Source organism: Primulina huaijiensis, chromosome 1 (genome assembly GCF_012295235.1).
Source record: "Primulina huaijiensis isolate GDHJ02 chromosome 1, ASM1229523v2, whole genome shotgun sequence".
NCBI classification, from domain to species: domain Eukaryota; kingdom Viridiplantae; phylum Streptophyta; class Magnoliopsida; order Lamiales; family Gesneriaceae; genus Primulina; species Primulina huaijiensis.
The window spans coordinates 21269526-21293360 of NC_133306.1; the positions used below are offsets into that span (position 1 = coordinate 21269526).

At 32.3% G+C, this 23835-nt stretch overlaps 3 protein-coding genes across 3 annotated transcripts; 1 reads left to right on the forward strand and 2 right to left on the reverse strand.

Moving 5' to 3' along the window:
* Window positions 1-1652: 1652 nt before the first annotated feature.
* Window positions 1653-9494, reverse strand: LOC140984102 (aldehyde dehydrogenase 1-like). The gene is made up of 9 exons (XM_073451294.1): window positions 9322-9494; window positions 8726-8868; window positions 3609-3992; window positions 3438-3527; window positions 3157-3330; window positions 2919-3056; window positions 2540-2677; window positions 2389-2450; window positions 1653-2124 (listed from the first exon to the last, which is right to left on the reverse strand). The coding sequence occupies exons 1-9, from the start codon at window positions 9422-9424 to the stop codon at window positions 1851-1853; spliced, it is 1506 nt and encodes a 501-aa protein (XP_073307395.1). The 5' UTR covers window positions 9425-9494; the 3' UTR covers window positions 1653-1850.
* Window positions 9495-12630: 3136 nt separating this feature from the next.
* Window positions 12631-15519, reverse strand: LOC140984106 (rho guanine nucleotide exchange factor 8-like). The gene is made up of 7 exons (XM_073451307.1): window positions 15008-15519; window positions 14746-14862; window positions 14425-14579; window positions 14235-14309; window positions 13864-14130; window positions 13451-13771; window positions 12631-13341 (listed from the first exon to the last, which is right to left on the reverse strand). The coding sequence occupies exons 1-7, from the start codon at window positions 15132-15134 to the stop codon at window positions 12895-12897; spliced, it is 1509 nt and encodes a 502-aa protein (XP_073307408.1). The 5' UTR covers window positions 15135-15519; the 3' UTR covers window positions 12631-12894.
* Window positions 15520-16440: 921 nt separating this feature from the next.
* Window positions 16441-17530, forward strand: LOC140960098 (kirola-like). The gene is made up of 2 exons (XM_073418270.1): window positions 16441-16648; window positions 17078-17530. The coding sequence occupies exons 1-2, from the start codon at window positions 16459-16461 to the stop codon at window positions 17344-17346; spliced, it is 459 nt and encodes a 152-aa protein (XP_073274371.1). The 5' UTR covers window positions 16441-16458; the 3' UTR covers window positions 17347-17530.
* Window positions 17531-23835: the final 6305 nt, after the last annotated feature.

Sequence of the window (23835 nt, forward strand, 5' to 3'; positions counted from 1 at the left end):
TATTAACGGTATGAATCATTAATGATTGAATACAAAACGATAGATAAGTAGAGCTCGAAACTTGAAAGTTATTTTGTGATGTTTGATGATTTTTTTTATTATATATTGATATCATAAATTTTGATTGTGTGATGTTTGTTTCGTGAAATATTTGAATTTTCAAACATTTGTTTTCATGGAGTATTTAATAGTTTATATAATTAGACCCTTAAATTTAAAATTTTAATTCAAGAAATATAATTATCATATATAAATTTTTTTTATTATTATGTATTTAAATTAAAATAATAAAGTGACAACTTAACCTAACTTGTAATTACCAAAATCTTTATTTTGAATGAAATACTAATTAAAAGATGATTAAATGGTTGTTAATTAAGTATTATTAAGGAATTGATAATTCGAAATCAACCTGTTGGGATCCACCGAATTTAAAATGGACAACCCAATCTACTTCAGGTTATATTATCCCGAAAAATCCAGCTAGACGAATGAGATTCTGACACGTAGCAGATAAGATTGATTCAGATTTTCTGAACTAGTATGGACGCAGTCTATAAATAGAAGCTGGTTTCTTTCTTTTCCTACACTGCTTCTTTCAGAGAGAGTTCTAGCCATATGCCTTAGGTTTTCTAACAAGTTTCTAGGGCACTTTAGTGTCGCGAAGTTTCAGAGTTAGTGTCGACTCGAGGAGGGGTGGGTGAACTAGGATCGAGACATCATCAGCGGACTGACTAGGGACGCATGTATAAGTACAATACTAAAGCCTTAAATAGTGATTTAAAGATCATTGGGGAGAACTTTGGAGCATGTTTGGTAATTCAAGATCTGTTTTGATTGTGATTTCATTATGTTGGTATTGTCTAGGTTCATACGATAAGCTTTCTCTCAGATTGTTTTAGTGAGGTACGTGATATACTGACTGAGATATTCAAGCGTAGTGTACACACTTATATGTTGCATATTTATCTGTTGCATGATATATATTTTACTGCTTTGGCATATTATACAAGACATATCCTATTGAGCATGATATCTTTTGAGATATACCTCGTTTGTTGGAGTCGCTTAGCCCTATTTTGTATTATGGACGGTAGGGCATCGAGAGCTACAGTGTCCGACGGGACCCGCGAGCTCTGATGACCTGGACATTGTAGGTCCACGTCTTGTTGATAAGTGTGGGAGCCAAAACATACCTAGGGCATATCAGAGACTACACACTCGGACGTCTCTGGATTGAGCATGAGATTTTTGGCTTGATCTTTGATATCTGAGCATATTGCATTTCACATGCATCATATCAGTTTGTATAATCGTACATTCTCGTATTGGGCGATTGTCTATCATGTGCTTGTTTTCATCTTGAGCACCCTATTCCACGGGACAAGTCTTAGGTTATGACGGTTTGGACGGCCAAAGCACTTGAGTTTTCAGTGGTGATCCAGTGGAGGTTTTTGTTTGGTTTATCGTATTCTCGTGCATGATTATGTTTTTGATATGATTGTATTAATATTTAAGATTGCAGCCATTGTTATGTTTTCGTTTGAGTTGTAAGATGATTAAGTTATTTGGTTTCCCCTGTTTTATTGTTTTTAATAAGTTTGATTTTGCATGTTTTTTAGTTTGTTTAGTAGTGACTCAAATAAAGGTACTACATAACTCATCTTGATTTATAACTTAGGCTTCGGATAAAGTATACACGACATATCGATTTACATAATTTCACTTCCCAAATACAGAAACATGAATATATTATCACTTTAAGTCACATTTTCACAATGAATATTAATATTATTATATCAAACAATAGAAGATAAGTTGCAATGAGGATCCATCCATGCACAACTAGTTTAGAGCCATGGGGAATTATAAATGGGAGTTACAACCGATTTAACCTGAAGATACTTATGAAGAGATTCCAGTCCACAATCTCTTCCGAATCCGCTCATTTTATAGCCCCCGTAGGGAAGATCATTGTCGAAAGCAAAATAACAATTGATCCAAACAACACCAGCTCGGATCGACCTCGATACTGTGTTTGCGATATTCAAGTTATCTGTCATAACTCCAGCTGCTAATCCATACTTTGTATCATTAGCTCTCTTTATCACCTCTTCAACACTCCTACAAATTCAGTTGGAACCGAGATATACATGACTAATACTGAAATTTGGTAACATAGAAAACCGAAATCGTAAAATACAAACATACATGATCAAAATTGCAATTTTACAATTACTTGCACTAATATCGTATTAAAACAAGAGTCCTACAATCATAACAGCAATTGATAGGGTAACTTCTGAATGATATGTGACAGTCAGAGCTAAGGAGATCAGATTGTTTATCACCACTTTGAAGAATATTAAAAATCAATGAAGAACTTACTTGAACTTGAGAACTGACATTACAGGTCCAAATATTTCTTCCTTTGCAATAGTCATATCGTCCTATACAAATAGATCCAATGAAAATATGATACATCATATGTCTTATTAACTCAAAAAAAAAAAAAACTTGATTAATATCAAACACTTACTGTGACATTTACGAAAATTGTTGGCTCAATGTAATAACCCTTTCTGTCATATTGCTTACCACCATATAATAAAGTGGCACCTTCCTTCTCTCCAATATCAATATATGAAAGTATATTTTCGTATTGCTTCTTATCAACCTTGTAAATAACATTAAAAAGTAAATCCCGAGTTCATTATCAACGAATAAATTCATTCATGTCATACGAAAATCATATGAACGGAAAGTAGCCTGAGATAAGTGATCCATTTATACATAATTTAATAACAGGTTTCAAAACAGTTTCCATATAAGTAACAGAAACTTGATTTCTTCCTCTTATCCTTTAGAAAAATTTCATTTTCAATTTTGCGGATCATTACTAAGAAATCGATACATGCCTGAGGTCCTTGACGAACATTTGGGTGAAAAGGGTCCCCTACCACCCATGATTTTGCCTTCTCAACGAGCTTGAGGGTAAATTTATCATATATCCCTTGTTGAACGAAAACGCGGGATCCAGCCACACATATTTCACCCTGGAATATTCCATTCATATCATATGATTACTTGAAAACTAGGTTGCATATGAGAAATGGTGTCGTATTAGAATTAATCGAATAATTAAGTTTGTTTTGCCTTGTTAAATAGAATTCCTTGGAGAGCTAGATCTGCAACTTTATCAACATCGACATCATCAAAAACTATGAAGGGTGATTTGCCTCCTAGTTCTAGAGAAACAGGCTTCAAATTGCTTGACGCGGCCGCCTGCATTACAAGGCGCCCTACTTCTGTAGAACCCGTAAAACTAACCTGAACAAAGGAACAAAAAAATAGATGAGGCCGGCGGTTTTGAGGTGTATAGGAAAAAGGTCTAGGAAAATATTTTCTATATGAAAATAAATACAAATATATATGACCATGTCAATGTCCATGTGAGAGCTAATGGCAGCACCAGCCGTATGTCCATATCCTGTCACAACATTAAGCACTCCATTTGGAATTCCAGCCTGCGGCATTATATTTAACAAGCTGGGACGAGTTGTGCAAAATAAATATACAAGATCATAATAATTCATAAGAAAGCTTACACGCTTTGCTAAATGAGCGTAAAAAAGAGCAGAAAGAGGAGTCTGTTCCGCAGGTTTAACAACCATGGTGCAACCAGCAGCTAATGAAGGGCCAACTTTCATTGCGAACATAGTAGACGGGAAGTTCCAGGGAATAATATGCCCCACGACACCAACGGGTTCACGTAGCGTATATGCCTGTAGTTCCCTAGACATTTTCAAAGTTTCCCCATGAATTTTGTCGGCTGCCCCTGCAAAGTAACGTATCGTTTCTGCTGCATTGGGAATGTCTAGTATCTTGTTCATACTGTATAACTTTCCACCATCGATTGTATCCAGGGCCGCTAATTCTTCTAAATTTTCATTAATCAAGTCCGCAAATTTCAGCATTATCTTTCTTCTTTCCTGCCACATAAAACATGAATCATATTAATGTCTGATACATTATTAGATAGGATTTAGCTGACAGGCCTACATGATATCAACAACTCGAAACAGTTTGCATGAAAATAAAAGCAAGCCCAGGGATCGGCACTTTCTAATGGAACAGCTAGCCTCAAAGTTCGAACGGATCGAATATTTGTTACAAAGAGTACCATATCCCAATGATTCCTGCCAAGTATAGTCAAGCCTTCGTGACAAAGGTATGATGTTAAGAGCACAAGGTCTATTGTCAATGACTTATAGTCCATCTGACACAAAAGTCCCAAATTTGGAATGAAGTCTTTGGTTCCCAGACGAAGGGAAAAAAAAAGAATGCAAGGTCTAATATTGTTTAGTGTGTATTAGACCTCAAATACCCAACAAAATCTCAAATAAAATTATGTTTAATAGAAGTAAAAATATATCATACTAAATTTACGAAAGTTCTTAACGATCACTCACAAATGTCGACAAGCTAAAATTATTTGATTTTTAATTATATAAAAATTTCTATTTCGATGCAACAAATATAATTCCGACTTACTCACACTCAAACAATTAGTTTTTCTAAACGTTTTTTACTTAATAAAAAGTTTTGGTAAATTTATTTTTTTATTCCATTAATTTGTTCAATTTTGGAATTTTGTACGATAAGTTTTCAAAGTTTGGTTTCTTACACCAACTTTTAATTTTTGGCTACTTTGGTCCAATTATTGAAGTTAAATATGACAAGTCATTTATTTTCGATGCAATATGAGTATTTTTCAACGTCACGTCAGCATTTTTCGGTATCACAATCAACAATTGGACCAAAATAATAGAAAATTAAAAGTTAATGTATCAAAACCGAACTTTGAAAAACTAGTTTACCAAAACACATGAATAAACAAGTTTGTGAAAAAAAACTATTTTCTAAAAAGTTTTGAGATAATTATAACATTTACGTACAGAATAAAGCGCAATTTTATGAGTAGATATAACATGAATACATTATTATAATAAAAGAAAAATATGTATTTAGATGCAAGAAAAACAAATTAAAATCATGCTTAGGATGTTATAATTGACATAATTTCTTTTATCATTTGACACTTTATTTAGTCAAATTTGTCCAAAATCTTAGTGAAATGTATTCACTCAAGATATTTGATGACTTCTAACTACTTTTCTTAGTGGTAGAATTTTATGAATGTGATATATTTTTATTAATTTTCATAGAATCTCATATATTTGAAAATAGAATTTCATGGACTTATGAAGTCTTTTTACAAGATTTTTATAGAAATATATATTTTTTTTAGAAAACATACGAGAGTTATATGCATATTAATTGAAAATATTTAAAATAATTAAAAATCAATTTTATTAAAAAATAATTAGAAATAAAATCTTATTAAAAAAATTAATAAAAAATAAAATTTTATTTAATAATAAATAAAATTTGCTAGCACTTGCAATTCTATGAATCAATAACTTTTTCTATTTTCCTCTATATATTGTAATAATTTTATTAGAAAAATTCATAATTATAATTTGTAAACCTTGCACAATTTCAATATTAAAATTCATAAAATATAGAAATTCAAGTTTAATTTTGTAAACAAGGAGACAACAAATAATATCATAAAATTTCTTATTTTAAAATCTTATTTTTAATTTTATATTTTTATCAACTATTTAAAAATTAAGCGACATTATAATTTCTCGTATAATGTGTCATTATTATCGAATATATAATAATTGGTATATATTAGAGAAAGGTTTCAAAAGTCAATCTTTAGATTGAACCAAAGACAATTTTCGACATTTTATAGTTTTACTACAGACTTTAATATTTGTATGTTAATCAATTTCATAGAGTTATTAAAAATCAATTAAAAATTTGAATATATCTAGACATTTGTACAGTTTTTAAAAATCATAGATGAATACCACTTGAATTTTTGAATAAAAATAAAAAAATTCTATGGACTATACAAAAGTCTTGATTAAATAACTCTATACTTTTAAAATCTAGAAAAGTAATTAAAAGTCATTAACTCTTTATATTGAATACACTTCTTTCCAAGATCATTAATTCCACCGGACCTAACTTCTTCTTTTTCGTTACTTTAATATTGAACCTTCTGGGGTTTCCAATAATTCAGAACAATTCAGTTTAAATTTTATGAAAGATCGACCAATTTTGAGTTTATATGATGATTTTTTATTTCCTTTTTTCCCCTTATAAATTCGGTTCAGTTGTTTAAAATATCTGTATAACATTGATTCTATTAATTCGGTGGGCCTTAAAGGTTCAACATGCTGTTAGGTTAGTTTGAAAATAAATACGATGTCTAAAAATTTGGTTCGTTTCGGTTTCCATTAATAATTTAAAAAATCCGAATTACTTATTTATTGGATTGTACATATACGCAACACGTATAGATAGACACTAATCTATACTATATTATTAAGTTTGAGATACTTAAAGTAATTGACTTTTGGTGTCATGGTCTGTTTTAATAATTATATATATTAATAAAGTGTTAAAATTTTAATGTAAATCACATATAACTTAGCTGATAGAGTTTTTGTTTTTTAATTATCAAGTTGTAGTACAATTCCTACTTGGATCTTTTTTTATTTATTTTTTTAATTCTTATATCAAAAATGAGTGCAGTCCATCACTATTTCTTATAATTACATTTGGATCTTCATTTAAATATAAACTAAATGAATCATAAAAAATTATTGTACGTGCGTCGGTGCACTCGTATATATTAATGTTGTGTCATGCATGTACATTAACATTTTAATTTGGAGGAGGACGGACCATGTATAACAAATTAAATAAAAAATTTCAATGAAAAAGAAAGCAAATCTTGACTTTGCCATGCAAGAGTTGTGCGGTGGCAATCGGTAAAGATTGACGCAAGCAAGTCAAATCTTATATCGGCACCTTGAAATAAGGACGGGCTTAAAAGTATGAGCGTGCACGCAAATCAGATGCCGCTCCAATTACCAGAAAATTCAAGTATTTTTCATTAGATCATAATTTTTTCTTAGATAAATAATAAAATAAATTTAACTTTATACTAACTAATTACATCAAATTTTTTAAAGAGTAAGTCTCTTGTGAAACGACGGATCGACCCGATCAATATTCACCATGAAAAATATTTTTTATTAGTTGCATCGAATCGAATAGAAGATCCGTCTCATACTTCCATTCTAATTAGCATGTAACATTCTAATTAGCATGTAAGGTTGACAAAAGAATGAAGAATGTTATTAACTACACGAAATATTTTTAAGTAAATTAGCAGCAAGTTCGAGGAATTGAATCATCCGGCAAAGCCAACTGTAATTGTTTATGATCAAAATAGTGCAAAATCGTCTTGATCTCCCGTGAAACCAAGCAACAAACAAGTCAACTAAATAGGTTTTTTTTAAAATTAGTTTATTGTATTTAAAAAAAATCTTTATCAAACTATCATGTTTTTCAAAATTTTAACAAAATAACGTAATTCTTTTTTTTAAAAAATATTGATATGCAATAAGGAGAGAAAAATAATAAAATTATAATGCTTCTATGTAACTAATATATAGTTAGATTAAAACTTGAAAATGAGTTTATAAACAGAACAAAAAATATAATTAATAAAAGTAAAGACGATAAAATATCGATATCGTATCGAAATTGTTGATATGAATGATATTAAATTTATTTCGTAACAAAATTTTGATACGATATATGTATATATTTTTTCCTATAACGAAATTTTTGATACGATATACGGTTTTCTTTGAAAATTTTGATATACCACACTGAATCACTCCTAAACCAAATAATTTTTTCGGTAATACAACAAATATTTGGTTATATATATAATAATAATATAATTTATGCACATGTAAATAATATATAATACGATAATTTATACATTAAATTATAGTGTATAAATATAATATAACATTATATACATATTCATACACATATTTATACGTACATTATGTTTCAATGCCCACTGTTGCAGTGGCGGGGCATTGAAACTTTTTGTACATATTAAAAAATACAAAAATAACATAATTTTTGGAAAAATATTACAATCTGGTAAAAAAAACCCCAACTAAATAAGTTAAATAAATGTAATAATAATGAGAGCCAAGCTTTTTTTCTTTCTAAATTGATATTTTATTCTTATTATAAAAAATTGATGTACCTAATCATGTGTATTATTGCCTAAAAAAATATTTTTCATTCTTCTGGGCCACAAATGTTTGCACAACATGTTACTTACACATGATAGAAAATCTAATTTTTTTTAAATATATAAAATAAATAAAGTAGTACATAAAAATTCAAACATTATCAAAATTTTAAATTTAAGAAGAGACTCGTTTATAAAACTTAAGACAAAAACTTGTGTGAGATGGTCTCATAGGTCGTATTTTGTGAGAAAGATCTCTTATTTGGGTCATCCATGAAAAATATTACTGTTTATACTAAGAGTATTTCTTTTTATTGTGAATATCGATAGAGTTGATCCGTCTCACAAATAAAGATTCGTGATACCGTCTCACAATAGACCTACTCATTATTCACATACTAAAATCTCGCCAGTTAAAAAAAAAAAAAAAAGAAAGAAACAAGTATGAATGACGCCTAGTTGAAATTTGATGTGGGATCACATGCACATAATATGTATGAAAATTTATTATCGTAGACTTACACGTCCGGGCAAGCGAGGCCATGGACCAAGATCGAAGGCCTCCCGAGCAGCCTTTACCGCTAAATCAATATCTTCTTTGTCCCCTTCAGCAATATATGCAATCACCTCTTCCGTTCTCGGGTCAATGCTTTCAAATCTCTTTCCTGATTCAACACGCAACTATTTCACCTCAATTTATTTATAATCACAACAAAAAAATTATCAATCTAAACCCAATTTTGTAAAATGTAATTTAAATATCTTAATTTCAAAGCCGACCAGATTCATTGAACCTCGAACGATTCCCATTTGGTCTCCAGCTTAATTTGTGTCATTTTCAAATTAAAAACAGCTTCAAATTAATTTCAGTACGAAAGCAGTCTTACGAACTTTCATGTTTTCCAAGTTCTCGTGTAAAAAATTCCAACGACAAAGAAGAGTCTGTATAATAAATAATGTTGTTATTCAAGTAAACACAATTCAGAAGCACAAGTCTTCCACAATTCACAAACGTTGAAATAACTAGTATCTTCATGATCTCATCAACTGCTCCATAATCTAGAAGAAAAAAGCAGTTACAGAAATAGAAATAGAGAGAGAAGGGGGGAGGAATTAACCTGATAAAGCGTCAACGAATTCTCCATTGATGAATAGTTTGGTAAATTTGATTTCAGGAATCTTCACGTGAGACTCCATAATCTGATTGGATTGTACCGGCATTTCTTTTCACTGTTGCGCTTATAATGGAGGAGAAGAGTGAAGATGATTGCCCCGATTCGGGAAAGGTGAAACCCAACCCCGGGAAATTTGGGAAAAGGTAGTGTATTTTGAAGTATTTAAAAAAAAAGATCCATGACTCAATTTATTTAAATGTCTTTGTGTTTTAAGTGTAAATACATCATTAAATTTGATTTTATATATATATTTATTTTAAACACGTAATTTATTCTCATCAGTCGACTCAACCTAAATCCTCTCCGTCGACCCCATTTTCATTTCCTTTCCGATTATAATTCTCAACACAAATCGACGTAATGACTAATAATCTGATAATATTAACATTTATTTCGATTTATTGTTTATTTTCGTTGATCGATCGACTGATTGAAAAAGAAAATTTTGACCACGTTTTAGTCGACACAAGCGTGAATCGATCAAACTTTTGGTCGACCAATGATCGATCATTGATTTGGTCAAAGACCAACATGTTGGTCGACCAACATGTTTGTTTGGTCAAAAACCAAATTGCTTGGTTGGTCGACCAAAGTTTTGGTCAAAGACCAAAGCTTTGGTGGTCAAATGGTCGACCAAAGCTTTGGTCTTTGACCAAAGCAATGGTCGACCAAAGTTTTGGTCATTGACCAAGCTTTGGTCGACCATTGATTGTTGGGTCTATTCAATATTTCGATTTGGGAAAAAAGACTCGTAAATTTTAATTGAGAGAAGATGTGTGTCGATCGAGAAGAAAAAAAGGAGAATTAATTAAGTTTAATTGCTGTTAGTATAATAATCAAAAGTCAACTCCTTGTTTCTTAAAAAAAAAGTCAGAGTATTTATTTTTTAAATACTTTCTATCTCACTATTATGTTTTTTAACTGACCCGGAGGGGTGCCCACTTTTAAAGTAGCAAGCAGGCCCATAGGCTTGTGGGTGGATCAATTTTTAAATTTTTTTTTAATTTTTATTATTGTTTTTGGTGGAGTTACGTTTCAAATAAAAATACTTAATTTTACATATTTTAATTTGATCAAAAATTTGTGTGAGGCAGTCTCACGGGTCGTATTTGTGAGACGAGTCTCTTATTTGAGTTATCCATGAAAAATATTACTTTTTATGCTAAGAGTATTACTTTTTATTGTGAATATGAGTAGGGTTGATCCGTCTCACCGATTAAGATCCGTGAGACGGTCTCACATGAGACCCGCTCTTTAATTTGTAAGATAAGTTGTTCCGATATACAATTATCATGAAAGTAATATTGTTGGTATAAAATAATAATTTTTGACGAATTAGGTCAGTTTAAAGATCCGTCTCACAAATTTTAACTTTGAAACGATCTCACAAAAGTTCTTGTAAATAAAAAATAGCTTTATGGTGAGAGGTGTCAATCTGGATGGGGCTTGTATTTGTATTTATTCGATTTATTTTTGTAATAAAAATTGAAAAGTTAGAATGAATAATAAATATTTATTTATAGGTGATTTAATAAGTAAATAATTTTACTTAAGTATAAATTCGAGAAACTCTCAGCTAGCTCAACAATTTATCAAGCTTTGGATTGAAGATGGAGAATTGCATAAGTGTATAGCTATACATCTTTGCAAATAGATCAACGAATCAGATTATCATGCTTTAGCAAGTCTAATTACCCACATTGATTTCGGATGGAATTAAAATTGTGCTGGATTAATGATTTTTTTAAATCATTTCTGAGGAAAAAAAATGTACACAATTTTTTTTTAAAAATAGATAGATTTAATAAATATGTAAATTTCAATTTATTATCTGAAATATATGGTTACGACAATCAACAAAAAAACTCTTGTGAGACAATATCACATATCAATTTCGTGGGTCGAATATCTTTTTATTGTGAATATCGCTAGGATTGATCCGTCTCATAATTAAATATTCGTGAAACGGTCTCAAATACCTACCCCAACATCAGAATGGATATTCCATGTTCTGCATGCTAATAATAAATGAACCTTTTAATGTGATAACTTTTTGCTCAACAATGTAATTATTGTCGGACAAGCCGAGGCAACGAATTGGAGAATATGTAAGTGCATGGCGAACCTAGGTACACAAAATTAGGTTCACAAAATTTAAGATTTCACCTATATCGGAGTTAGTACATCTATGTTACATGGGTCTTTTTTTTTTTTTTTTTTAATTCAGGCATTTATATAAATATTTTTATAAAAAATAAATCAGAATAATCACTATTAATGTAGCATAAAACGATCCTAATCGAGTTTTAAGTGTGTTCATTCATGATAAACTTTTGGCGAATATATTGTTAGGTATATTTTAAGGTTTACATACGAACCTTCTATTTAGTAAAAGAGCCAATAAGTTGATTTGTTATTTATACATGTACAAAATATTAAATAAATTGATATGATTCACTTGTGTACAGAAACTTTTCCAAGTACATATTATATGACGGATACAAGATTTCTCATATATATTTATATATAAGGTTATGGTATCAAAGCATTGAGAACAATACAAAATGTACAATTTTTATATGAAAATAATGCATTTTTTTTCCTTCTCCCATCTTAGATAAATAAATACAAGATGACAATTTTCTATGTTGTTTTGAAATATTCATAACTAATAAACTATATTTATCAATAGATTTATGTATGTAATTATTGTCATTTATTTGTTTCTTGATTCAACATGGATTTCTGTTTTGTTGTGATATGCGGTTTAAATCTAAAAAGAGATAGCAAAAACCGAAAATTAAATTTTACTTGATAAATCTTCTTGATTTCTCCTATGAATTAAACAAAGAATGTCATTTCATAAGTTAATTATACTTTTAAGCGTCGAATAATGTATATCTCACGCTCCAAATGTCAAGTAATAGAAAATAGTGAAGACCATCCATTCAATGTACTAGTTAGTTTAGAGCCATGTCGAACGACAAATGGGAGTTGCGAAGAATTTAACACGAAGAAAATTGTCAAGAGCTTCTAATCCACTGTCTTTTCCAAACCTCACTCGGTTTATAGTCTCCGAAGGGGAAGATCATTGTCGAAAGCAAAACAACAATTGATCGATCGAGGCACGAAAGTATGGCTCTGTCAGCTTCATTTACATGCATAGGCATGAGCTTATATGGATGGATTGATACATGCATCAGTTCAAAAGATGGTCATGTAATCAACTAGATAAATTAAGAAACAATGACAAATTTCCAAATTAATGAATATTAGATAAGTTTCACAGATACAAGAAGGGGAAAAAACAAACCACTCCAAGTACCAAAGGGCAGGTGACTCATGCTTCCCTATCCAAAATTGGAAGGAAGGGCGATAATTCTATAAGCTAACTCGACCGATGGACGCCTCAAAGGTCATCAGCATCTGTACATTTAAAAGTTAAACCTCTGTTCTCTTTTTAGCTTATTGCATACAGTTAATCTGTATCTATCTTTATAGTTCTCCGCGAATGAATCAATGTCGAGAAGTAGGACTTCTCAAACCACTCATCTCAATCTTATCAATGTAAGATAATTTCTTGATAATGTTTACACGAGCAGGTTTTGTCACCAATGTTTCTTCTTCATCCTTACTAGACGACGACGACGACAAGTTGCCGGTTGAACGATTCTTCTTGATTTCTGTGATGGGAGGCTCTACATTCCACCCCATGAAATCAGACAAAGTCATTGAACTTGTTGGTGTCTCTGCCGCAGAACTCAAATTCCCTGCCTCGGCCTCTGGGCTTAGTGGCTGTGATTGAGAGGAATTTTTCATCGATTGCTTCCACGTTGCAGCTTCAAGTGATTGATCTTGGGCTAGAGAATCTGCAAATAAGACATCTTCGACACGAGACATCACTGTATTGGCCAAGCTTTCCAGTACTCTGGAATAGCTTTCAAGTATTGACAACCCCACATCCTACAATGTTAGAATTTAGAAGTATCAAAATAGATAATATTGTAACGGCGGTTTCTTGGTATTGGAAAAGATCGAAATCAAATGTTTTTTTCCTTATTTTCACTCGTACTTTGTTGTATTGGATTTTACTTATGTCGAGTGAGGATTGAGGAATTCCGGGAAATTGATGTTTGAGAAGTAGTAAAATAGTCTCGGCTCGTTCTTCGAAAAGCTCTCTCTTCTGCAAGCTCACAGCCGAACCCCATCCGGATTTCCCATCCTTTTGGTGCATTTTCCTTTTCCATATCATAATAGACGCTTCAATTCTGTTCTTCAGGTCAAGAACTTTGTGCTCGGATGACATGTCCATTGTCATAAGGAATTGCTGAGGATCAAAGAACTCGACAGTAATGTTTTTATAGATTGGTTCACCTAGGCTTGATCTACCATTCTGCAAGATACCAGACATACACAAAACATAAAACGATATTGATTTGCCAATGAACATTCTAATACAAGAAAATATTCTCCTTTTCCACACACCTTGGGGAGCGATTCAATGTAGTTATCCGGGATCTCCATGTCCAAAAGTATTTGAGCATTTATCGCCATGGATGCTTTCAATACTTGATTTACAGCTTCCTTCTGTTTTTGCAAAAACTGCCGCGAGTCTTCTGAAAGTCCTGTTGGGGGAACCTTTACATTAGGCAGCCACCATTTATCATTTCTTTGGATCCCTTTTTCAGACTCATCAGCATCTCTTGAAACATACCAGAACTCCTGTTGGCCTTCAAAGTTTTCCAGGATACCCTGCCGCTATAATTTCATAAGAATACTATGTCTGGCAAGTGGCAAGTAACAAGAGTAAAAAGAAATTAACGATTTGGCAAGAGACATAAGTAGCATATTCTTACGATAAGCATTGCATCAAGCTTGCGTAAGGCTGGAATATTCAAAAGAAGGTCTCTCCTCTGTTGCGTCAACATTATCTATGAAACACGAAATAAATACATTCAAAATATAATCATATAAATACAGTGAGTACTCATGAAAAATATTGCCCTTTACTTGAAGAAAATACTATAGTGACAAATGCTATTTTACCTCCATGTCTGTTCCATCCTTTGATTTCTGTTGAGAAGGAACAAATTCTACAATATAATTGGTAACTGATAAAAGCCAATCTACTTCCTTTTTCCATCTTTCCTTTCTCTCTACAGACATGGGCTCTAACTTACTTTGTTCTCCGAAAACAGAAGCTGCAAGAATTTGATTATAGGTAACTAAATTAATTTTCACCATACGCATTCTACCCAAGGAGGAGGTAAAAACAATTGCGAAATCTAATATGGCCTTGTAATAGCAGAGCAGCAATCCCATTATTTTTATTGTTCTACTCATAATCACATTGATGTGAAAATTTACCGGCAAGATTTGTTATGGCATTCGACAAGGCCAAAGCAGAAGAAACACCCTTTCCTCCACCGGACATGTCCTCTCCTAGAAGCAACTTAGCAAATCTTTCCTTCATTAATTCCATATCTAAACCGAACGAAAGAATTAACATCAATTCCCCAAGCATCATCAACGAACAAGAATAAAAATGAAAAGGCGAGAATTTATCATCATGGGTGAATGAATGAATTGCATTGGATTGAACTGAACTGATTGTGAGATGGAAGATTACCAGAAACCGTCCTTTCCCACTTGCCATTCCCTAATCTAGGTCTCGATTTAGAAACGGGGCTTTTATCTAAATCACTATCCATCTGTTGAGCTTCGGGTAACTCAGCCGATGACGCAGCTTCACGCATATTTTCTACCTTGTCATCGTGCTGATTGATAAAATCAAACAGTTTTCTAAATTCAAAAGACCTGGAATTATGTACACCCCTTTCAAACCATAATCACAGCTCATCAACTCGAATCCGAAAACACCAAGCACATTTGAACAATCTATCAAGATTGGAAGCCTCTTCGATCGATTAACCAGGAAAAATCGACAAGGAAAAACCCCTCTCCTCGCGAGGAAATCGTAAGATGGGAAAAGGGTTTCTCTGATTTTCCCTAGTTCATCAAATTTCGTGACTGAGTTAGAGTGATTTGGTTTTTCCAATAAGAAAAAATTAAATCTTGGGGAGCTGTCATTGAACGTGGGATGCTTATTTGATAAGTCGGGAGAAAAGAAGAATAAACAAAGAGAAAGGGAATGGGTGGCTTCGCTATTCAACTCTGGCAAAAAGCCCGGGAAATCGTACACTACTTTATTCCATATATTTAATTTCCGCCAATGTTCCTTTTTTTTTTAAATATATATATATATATGAAAAAATTGAATAATTTAATAATGTATACATTAAAAAATTTTCTTATATATATTCCGAATACAATAAAACTTCTATAAATTAATATTCGATAAATTAATAACATTTCTAAATTAATAATTTTTATTGGTTCCAACTTGGATAAATTTACTAAATTAACAATTTTGATAAAATATTATTAATATAATATTTTTTTGGAAAATTCTTATATAAATATATGACTCCGTCAATATCATAAATAATAATTCTCTAAAATTATAAATATAACTAGAAAATTTTAATAAAATGTAGTATATTGTTGTTTGTTTTTTTTTTCCTTGAAATCTAGTTCGATTCTAACTTTCTCTTTGAAAACAAAAACTATAATTTACTTGTTTTTATATGTGTACAATGAATTTTATGTTCTTATCTTAATTTAAAGAATAAGATACAAACATTAATGATAAAATCATTTTTTATGTAATTAATTCATGTTCGTTAAATAAAAAATACTCTTTAAAATAATAAATTATTAATTTATTGATTAATTAATACCTCTCTAAATTAATAAAATGTTATGATCCCGACATTATTAATTTATAGAAATTTTACTGTATGGTTTTTAAAAATACCAAAAAAATATTTAAACTTTAATTTAAGTTTTTGAACTTAGTTAAGCCATCTATATATATATATACATGTATATTTGGAAACGGTCGCAGTCGAAATCATTTAATGAAAAACACAAGAAAACCCTATATATATATATATAGATTCACCTTATATATATATATATAAGGCGAATCTATTGCACACAATAAAAAAGGAAAAAAATATGGCAGGACTGCCTTGCAAGCTTATTGCCCAAGTAGCGTTCAAAGCCGGTGGAGATGTGTTTCACCGCCTGATAAGCAGGACGCCGTACCACTTGTCAAATGTCACCCCAGCAAAAATTCAAGCTTGTAACTTGCAGCAAGGAGACTATGGTACCAATGGTTCCGTTATCGAATGGAAGTATACTCTTGGTAAGTGGATATATTGCATAAATCACCCTTATATTATTTTTAATCTGCTAAATCTTTAATGAAAATTTAATCGAGTAAAACCTGATCCTAATATTTTTAAAGTTATGGCAAAAATCTCATGCCAGGGAATCAAAAACTTTGATGTTGTTAGGTTTATAACTGATACATTTTCATGAATTTCCAATGAGATTGAAAAATTCATGCATGAGGCATTAAAATTACAGCAAAACTTGTCCGGACAATAGATTAAAATGCCACGTGTTCTTAAGCGTCTATACATTAAAATATATAGAATATATAAATATTAATATTTCGAATTAAAATAACACTTATAGTGTGGTAAATCTTTGACATTCGATCATATATATATATATATATAGTAAAAATCAAGTTTGCAAATATCTGGCTACTCTTTATGCATGGATGAAGATGGGAAGGAACAAACTGCCAAGCAACTACTCCAAGACATAGACGAGGTGAAAAAGACCATCTCCTTTAAAATGCTAGGGGGAGATTTATTGGAGACCTACAAGAATATGCTTATAACCACCATTCACGTCGAAACCAAAGGCGGAGTGGATTTCATCACTTTGACTTTAGATTATGAGATGCTCAAACCGGACAATCCACATCCGCTTTCGCTCCTTGGTTTCTTCATTGAGTTCACTAATGAAGTGGAGACTCATATTTTCGGATAATTCGTGGAGATCAAGCTGTGTAATCTACATTGTCTATGGAGAATAAAGTGTGTTAGAATGTAATGATAAAAGATGATCATATATAGCGAGTGGGAAGAATATATATATAAAAAAAACCTAATATATATATATAAGCTTGTACGTATTATGGGTTACTGTCCTTAAATAAGAAATATGTATTTGGATTTTTGTTTAATATTTATTTTATTTGATTTTTACGTTTTCAAGCTTTCCATGTTCGCAAAAACAAAATGCAGGAGGAAAGAGAGATGAATCTTCTTGTTTAATATTTATTTTATTTGATTTTTACGTTTTACAAGAATTAAACGGAAGGGAAATAAATAATAAATCACATGGCCGGAGCAAGATTAAGGTGTCGCCTGTCGCCGTAGTTATTTTACTAGTTATTCTCTGTACGTATCCGGCACCGATGTATATCGCTTGACAACCACTCGTCCAAACTCACATGAGTGATATCACATTCAGATAGCCAACGAAGGTAATTTTTTTTAACATACATAAAAAAAGATTGTACAAGGTCTGTTGATTTTCATGCATACCATGAAATTAACTTTTGTTGACCACATGCTCTAGGATTTTTCTGAAAATCAAAGTTAGACCTCAGTATGGTTAAAGTCATCGATCAGTGCTTTTTCCCATCCAAAATACCCCACGAAATTGTTGGTCTCACATGCGTTAATTTGAGATAATAAGTATGAAAATAAAGAATAAACCGGACACCGAGATTTACGTGAAAAACCCCTTAAAAATTATTAGGATAAAAACCACGAGCAATATGAAAGAATTCTACTATAATATTTTATGGTGTACAACACACTTAATATATTTCCAACGAGAACACACACTTTCTTAATACAGGAGAACAAATATCTCAAAAATATTATAGAACTAAGCACTTTAATGCAATAAGACGAGAGAAAACTCGAAGAAGTGATAATTTCAGAATGAGGGAGAGCTCTATTTATAGAGCCCCTTGCCCGTGTGAAGACGTGTATAAAACGCGTCGTCTGAAAATTCCGTTAAATTTGTCAACTTCAACATTAAATGTTGTCTGCTCATTTATTGAAATTTTCCGATCCTATTTGACTAAATATTTTGCGGACATTTATCCCATTTGGAGATTTGATTGAGAATCAAACACATCTCCACACATCTTTTCAATCTTGTCATTCCTTGCTGCTTACGTTTCTGCTGGGCCACTTGAGGATCTACACCACTCAAACTTGTCAATATTCACTGGCTTGGTCAGAACATCAGCTATGTTATCCTTTGTATAGATCTTCTGCATATCAACACTTCATTCTTCTATAACTTTTCGTACAAAATGAAATTGGACTCCAATGTGTTTCATCATGGAATGGAAGGTTGGATTCCTTGCAATGTGCAAGACACTTTGACTATCACAAAAACAAAAGAATATTATCTTGTTTGTGCCTGATCTCTTCCAATAACCTTTTAATCCATATTGTTTCCTTGCATGCTTGAGTAGCTGCCATATATTCTGCTTCCGTCGTGGATAACGTCACAACTATTTACAGTTTTGAAACCCATCTTATTGCTCCCTCTGCAAATGTAAACACATAATCAGTAGTAGATTTCCTCTTACAAAGATCACCTGCATAATCTGAATCGACATAGCCCTTGTAAAATCTGATCCTCCATAACATAATGCAGCATTTGAGGTGTCCTTAATGTATCTAAGAATCCTCTTAAATGTACTCCAATGTCTCTTCCAGTATTCGCCATATTCCGACTAACTGCTCCCACTACTTGAGCAATGTCCGGCCTTGTACAGATCATGGCAAACATCAAACTTCTCACTGCTGATGTATATGATACTCGAGACATCTCCATCTTCTCTACTTCGCTGCTAGGACATATCTCAGAGGATAAATTGAAGTTAACAGGAAGAGGGGTCGAGATTGGCTTACTATCTTGCATGTTGAAGCGTCACAAGATTTTCTTCAAATAATTTTTCTGAGAAATCCAAATCTTTCTGTTACTTCTATCTCGGTGAACTTGCATCCCTAGAATCTTGTTTGATGGTCCCAAGTCCTTCATATCAAATTCCCTAGCCAACTGTGCTTCAATCCTTGGACCTGATCTTTGTTGGGGCATGCTACTAACATGTCGTCCACATACAATAACAAAATGATATAATCATTACCAGACCTCTTGAAATACGTACAAGGGTCCGCACTCAATCTGTTGTATCCAAGGCTCATGACATATGAATCGAATCTCTTGTACCAACACCTCGGCTCTTGTTTGAGACTGTACAGAGATTTGTTCAATCTGCAAATCAAGTTCTCTTTGCCTTTTTCTGCAAAACCTTTTTGCTGAAGCATATAAATTTCTTCTTCAGAATCTCTATGAAGAAATGCCATTTTCATATCTAGTTGTTCTAGATGTAGGTCAAACACCGCACACAATGCCAACACTACTCTGACTGTTGCGAGCCGAACCACAGGAGAAAATATCTCATTGAATTCAATGCTTCTTTCTGAGCATACCCTTTTACCACCGATCTAGCATGATACTGTTCCACTTGGTAATTGCCATCATGCTTGATCTTATAAACTCATCTGTTACCAATGGCTTTCCTCTATCGTGGTAGTGTAACAAGATCTCAAGTTTTATTTTTGTCTAATGCCTCCAACTTTTTTTGCATTGCGTCATTCACAAGGATACATCCGAGCTTTGAGTAGCCTCGTGGAAACACGATGTCTCACCATCATCTGATAATAGACAATATGCAATATTGCTTTCAGTGACATAATCTGAAATCCAACCTGGTGGTCTTCTGTCACGAGTTGATTGCCGCACATTGGAAACCTCAGACTCAACATGTTCTTGTTCTTCGTACTCTGGTACTGCTTCACAAGAAATTGGACCTTCTTCTGTCTTATTTTCCACCTGAAATATAGTAGTTTCTGAATTCAATGTGCCTTTGTCTCTTTTTACTTTATATTCCTCGAATATAACATCACTGCTGATGACAAGCTTGTGAACTGTAGGATCCCACAAGCGAAACCCTTTTTTACTCCATCAGCATAACCCAAAAAGATACATTTTCTTAATTTCGAATCCAACTTTGATCATTCTTGCTTATTATACAAAACATACAAATGACTTCCAATGTATACAAATGAGAATAATCTGCCGACTTCCTGGTCCACATCTCCATCGGAATCTTCAGATCAATTGTCACTGAAGAGAACGATTGATAATATAACAAGTGATTTTGACTGCTTTCGCCCAAAATGACTTGTCTAGACTTACGGTCCTCAACATTGCTCTTATTCTGTCCAACAAGGTTCTGTTCATCCTCTCCACCACTCCATTCTGTTGAGGTGTGTAAGCCGTCGTAAACTGTCTTTCGATGTCCTCATGTTGACAATATGCATCAAATTCATCACTTGTATATTCTCCTCTATTGTCAATCCTCAAACACTTTATTTTCTTTTCAGAATCACAATTTTCATGATCCCGTTCTCGATACGGGTTTTGCACCCGATATCATCTAATTGTCCCAACGACAAAAGATTTTTCGTCAGTCCCTTCACATGTCTTACCTCCTGTATGGTGCGAATAGTGCCATCAAACATTTTTATTTTGCTAGTACCGATCCCAGCGATTTCCAAGACATGATCATTTCTCATGAATACAGATCCTCCTGAGACTGGTTCATAATGATCAAACAATTTCTCTGAGACGTCATGTCCCACGTCGCTCCTGAATCCATAATCCATGGGTCACAAAATTTGTGTCTGTCTTTTGCAACTATTACCAATTCGCTGAATAATATTTTACCACTGCCTGAAGTACTGGCCACATTTTCTCGAGAACTCTTCTCGATACTTGTTCACTCTTTCTTAAAGTGCTCTTTACCGTCACATTTAAAGCAATAAATATTTTTATTCTTACTTATTGACTTTGATCTACCTCGTCTTTGCCTCCCACTGGAGTCACGGTCCATAAATCTTCCTCTTATCATCGGTAAAAACCCTGTCTGCTTCGATGTTACAAACCTATCTTCTTCATTCTTGCGCTGGCTTTCTTTTTCGAGAACCGCAGTTAAGACATCTTCGAATTTTAGAGAGCCCATAAGAATATTTTTGGTAATTATGTTGATGATAAGTTGATCATATGAATCTTGTAGACTTTGAAGTAGAAGCTCTGCACGTTCATTTTACTCTATTTTATGCCTCATAGAAGTGAGTTGGATAAATAGAGTATTTAGTGTGTTGATATGGTCGGTCATCGATGAGGATTCCGTCATCCGAAGAGTATAAAGCCTTCTCTTTTAGGAAAATCATGTTGTGTAGAGACTTGAACTCGTACATCTTTGTCAGAGTATCCCAGATAACATTTGCTGTTTTATCTCAGAGATACTTGACAGTACTTCGTCTGTTATAACCAAATGTAAATTGGCAACAACATTATCATTCATCTCATTCCACTTTCCTTCGTCCGTAATTTCCACCGGTCTATCTCTAATAGCCACCACGCAATTATTTTTTCTTAAAACTGCTTGTATCTTTATTTTTCACAACATAAAATTGATTTCACTGAATTTTGTTATCTCGTACCTGTCCGTCATTATGTCTATAACAATTTTAGCAGACTGGACAAAATAATCCCGCATTAATAAAAAATCTCAAAAAAAATTTTCTGATGTGAAAGATCAGTCTAGGCTGCAACCACAGAGCATACGCAAAATTTAAAGAAATTTTAAACCAAAGCTCTGATACCACTTGTTAGTCCCACGTAGGGTAATTTGAGATAATAAATATGAAAATAAAGAATAAATTGGACACCGAGATTTACGTGGAAAACCCCTTAAAAATTATTAGGGTAAAAACCACGGACAAGATGAAAAAAATTCCACTATAATATTTTATGGTGTACAACCCACTCACTGTGTTTCCAAAAAGAACACACACTCTCTTAATACGGGAGAACAAACACCTCACAAATATTATAGAACTAAGCACTTTAATGTTATAAAACGAGATAAAACTCGAAGAATGGATAATTTTAGAATGAGAGGGGAGCTCTATTTATAGAGCCCCTTGTCCGTGTGAAGACACATATAAAACGCGTCGTCTGAAAATTCCGTCAAATTTTCCAATTTCAACATTAAATGTAGTCTGCTCATTTAATGCAATTTTCCGACCCTATTTGACTAAATATTTTGCCGACATAAATGACTATTCATGGTTCTAACCATGTTTTCCAGGGATGGGTCTGATTCTTGCGATCATATTTGTCAACAATTCAATTATCTTTGCAGGACTGTTGACGTTTGACATTTGAAAATATGGTTACGAAATTTAGATAATATATAAAGATATTTGAATAACATATTGTTTAGGAATATTTATCAATCTAAATAAACCAAAACACAAGAGATAAATTCATCATAACATAAGTCAGTAGCATCACAAACAATGCTAGCTGATTCAAACATCTCTCAATGTTTTTGGACAGATACAATAAACACTACATATTATACTCTAAATAGAACAATGGTACACATGAAAGCTGATAAAATTCTATATGAAATTTAGAATAATGTAAAACCTGATATTTCTTACTTTCATGTATTTGGATGCAAATGTTGTATTCATAATAATGGTAAATCTCATCTATCTCGTATGTTAGATGCTAGTGTGTTTCTGGAATATTTTGTTATTAGTAAAACTTTTAGAGTATTTAATAACATAGCATTAAATGTGGAAGAAACAATTCATTTGGTCTTTAATGAATCAATCGATATTTCACTACAATCTATTCTATATGATTTGATTAAAAGAATGGAAATGAATGCTTTCGATCTACATGACAATGATGATGAAGTGATTTTAAAGAAGATTTATTCAATCTTTTGAACCAGAAGTACTTGATCCAGAACCAGAACAACAGATCGAAAGATATCAGAACACTGAAGAAGAAAGTGTTATTGATGAAGAACCCCTTACTGAAGTTCCTATTTATATTGATGCTGACCTACAACCAGCAGATGATATTTTGTATCCTCCTCTCAGATGAAGTAAAACTCACCCTCTTTATCTGGTAATAAGTAACCCTTCATCTACTCTTTGAACTTGAAGACAAATGATGAATGAATATATACAAAACTGGCTGGTGTGGCAGGCCTCCAAATGGCTAACCCAGCCCAACCCGTCTCGGGATGCGACTTAGGTGAGCCGAACCAACTAACTTTTTTTATAAAAAAAATTGGAAAAACTTCTAATTTTTAATTAATAAATTCTAAAAAAAATTGAAATGTTAAGAAATTAGAAAATAAATTTTAATCAAATAGCTCAACCAATATTTAAAAGCATTACTGTGAGAAATTAATAATGTATAAAATTAATTAGTTAAATAAAATATAAAAAAAAATAAATACTCCAGTTAAAAAATTTATCTCATAACAAACTTAAAATACAATTTGATAAAAAA

Bases quoted from the DNA above. Each gene is read 5' to 3' on its own strand.
- LOC140984102 (XM_073451294.1), bottom strand. From the start codon at position 9,424: ATGCCGGTACAATCCAATCAGATTATGGAGTCTCACGTGAAGATTCCT. The intron at 3,528-3,608 runs GTAAGCTTTCTT...ATAATGCCGCAG, and splicing joins ACGCTCATTTAGCAAAGCGT to GCTGGAATTCCAAATGGAGT. The intron at 2,125-2,388 runs GTAAGTTCTTCA...CTGAATTTGTAG, and splicing joins ATGTCAGTTCTCAAGTTCAA to GAGTGTTGAAGAGGTGATAA.
- LOC140984106 (XM_073451307.1), bottom strand. From the start codon at position 15,134: ATGCGTGAAGCTGCGTCATCGGCTGAGTTACCCGAAGCTCAACAGATG. The intron at 14,310-14,424 runs GTAAAATAGCAT...CGTGTTTCATAG, and splicing joins AGGATGGAACAGACATGGAG to ATAATGTTGACGCAACAGAG. The intron at 14,131-14,234 runs GTAAGAATATGC...TTATAGCGGCAG, and splicing joins AGCTTGATGCAATGCTTATC to GGTATCCTGGAAAACTTTGA.
- LOC140960098 (XM_073418270.1), top strand. From the start codon at position 16,459: ATGGCAGGACTGCCTTGCAAGCTTATTGCCCAAGTAGCGTTCAAAGCC. The intron at 16,649-17,077 runs GTAAGTGGATAT...GCATGGATGAAG, and splicing joins CGAATGGAAGTATACTCTTG to ATGGGAAGGAACAAACTGCC.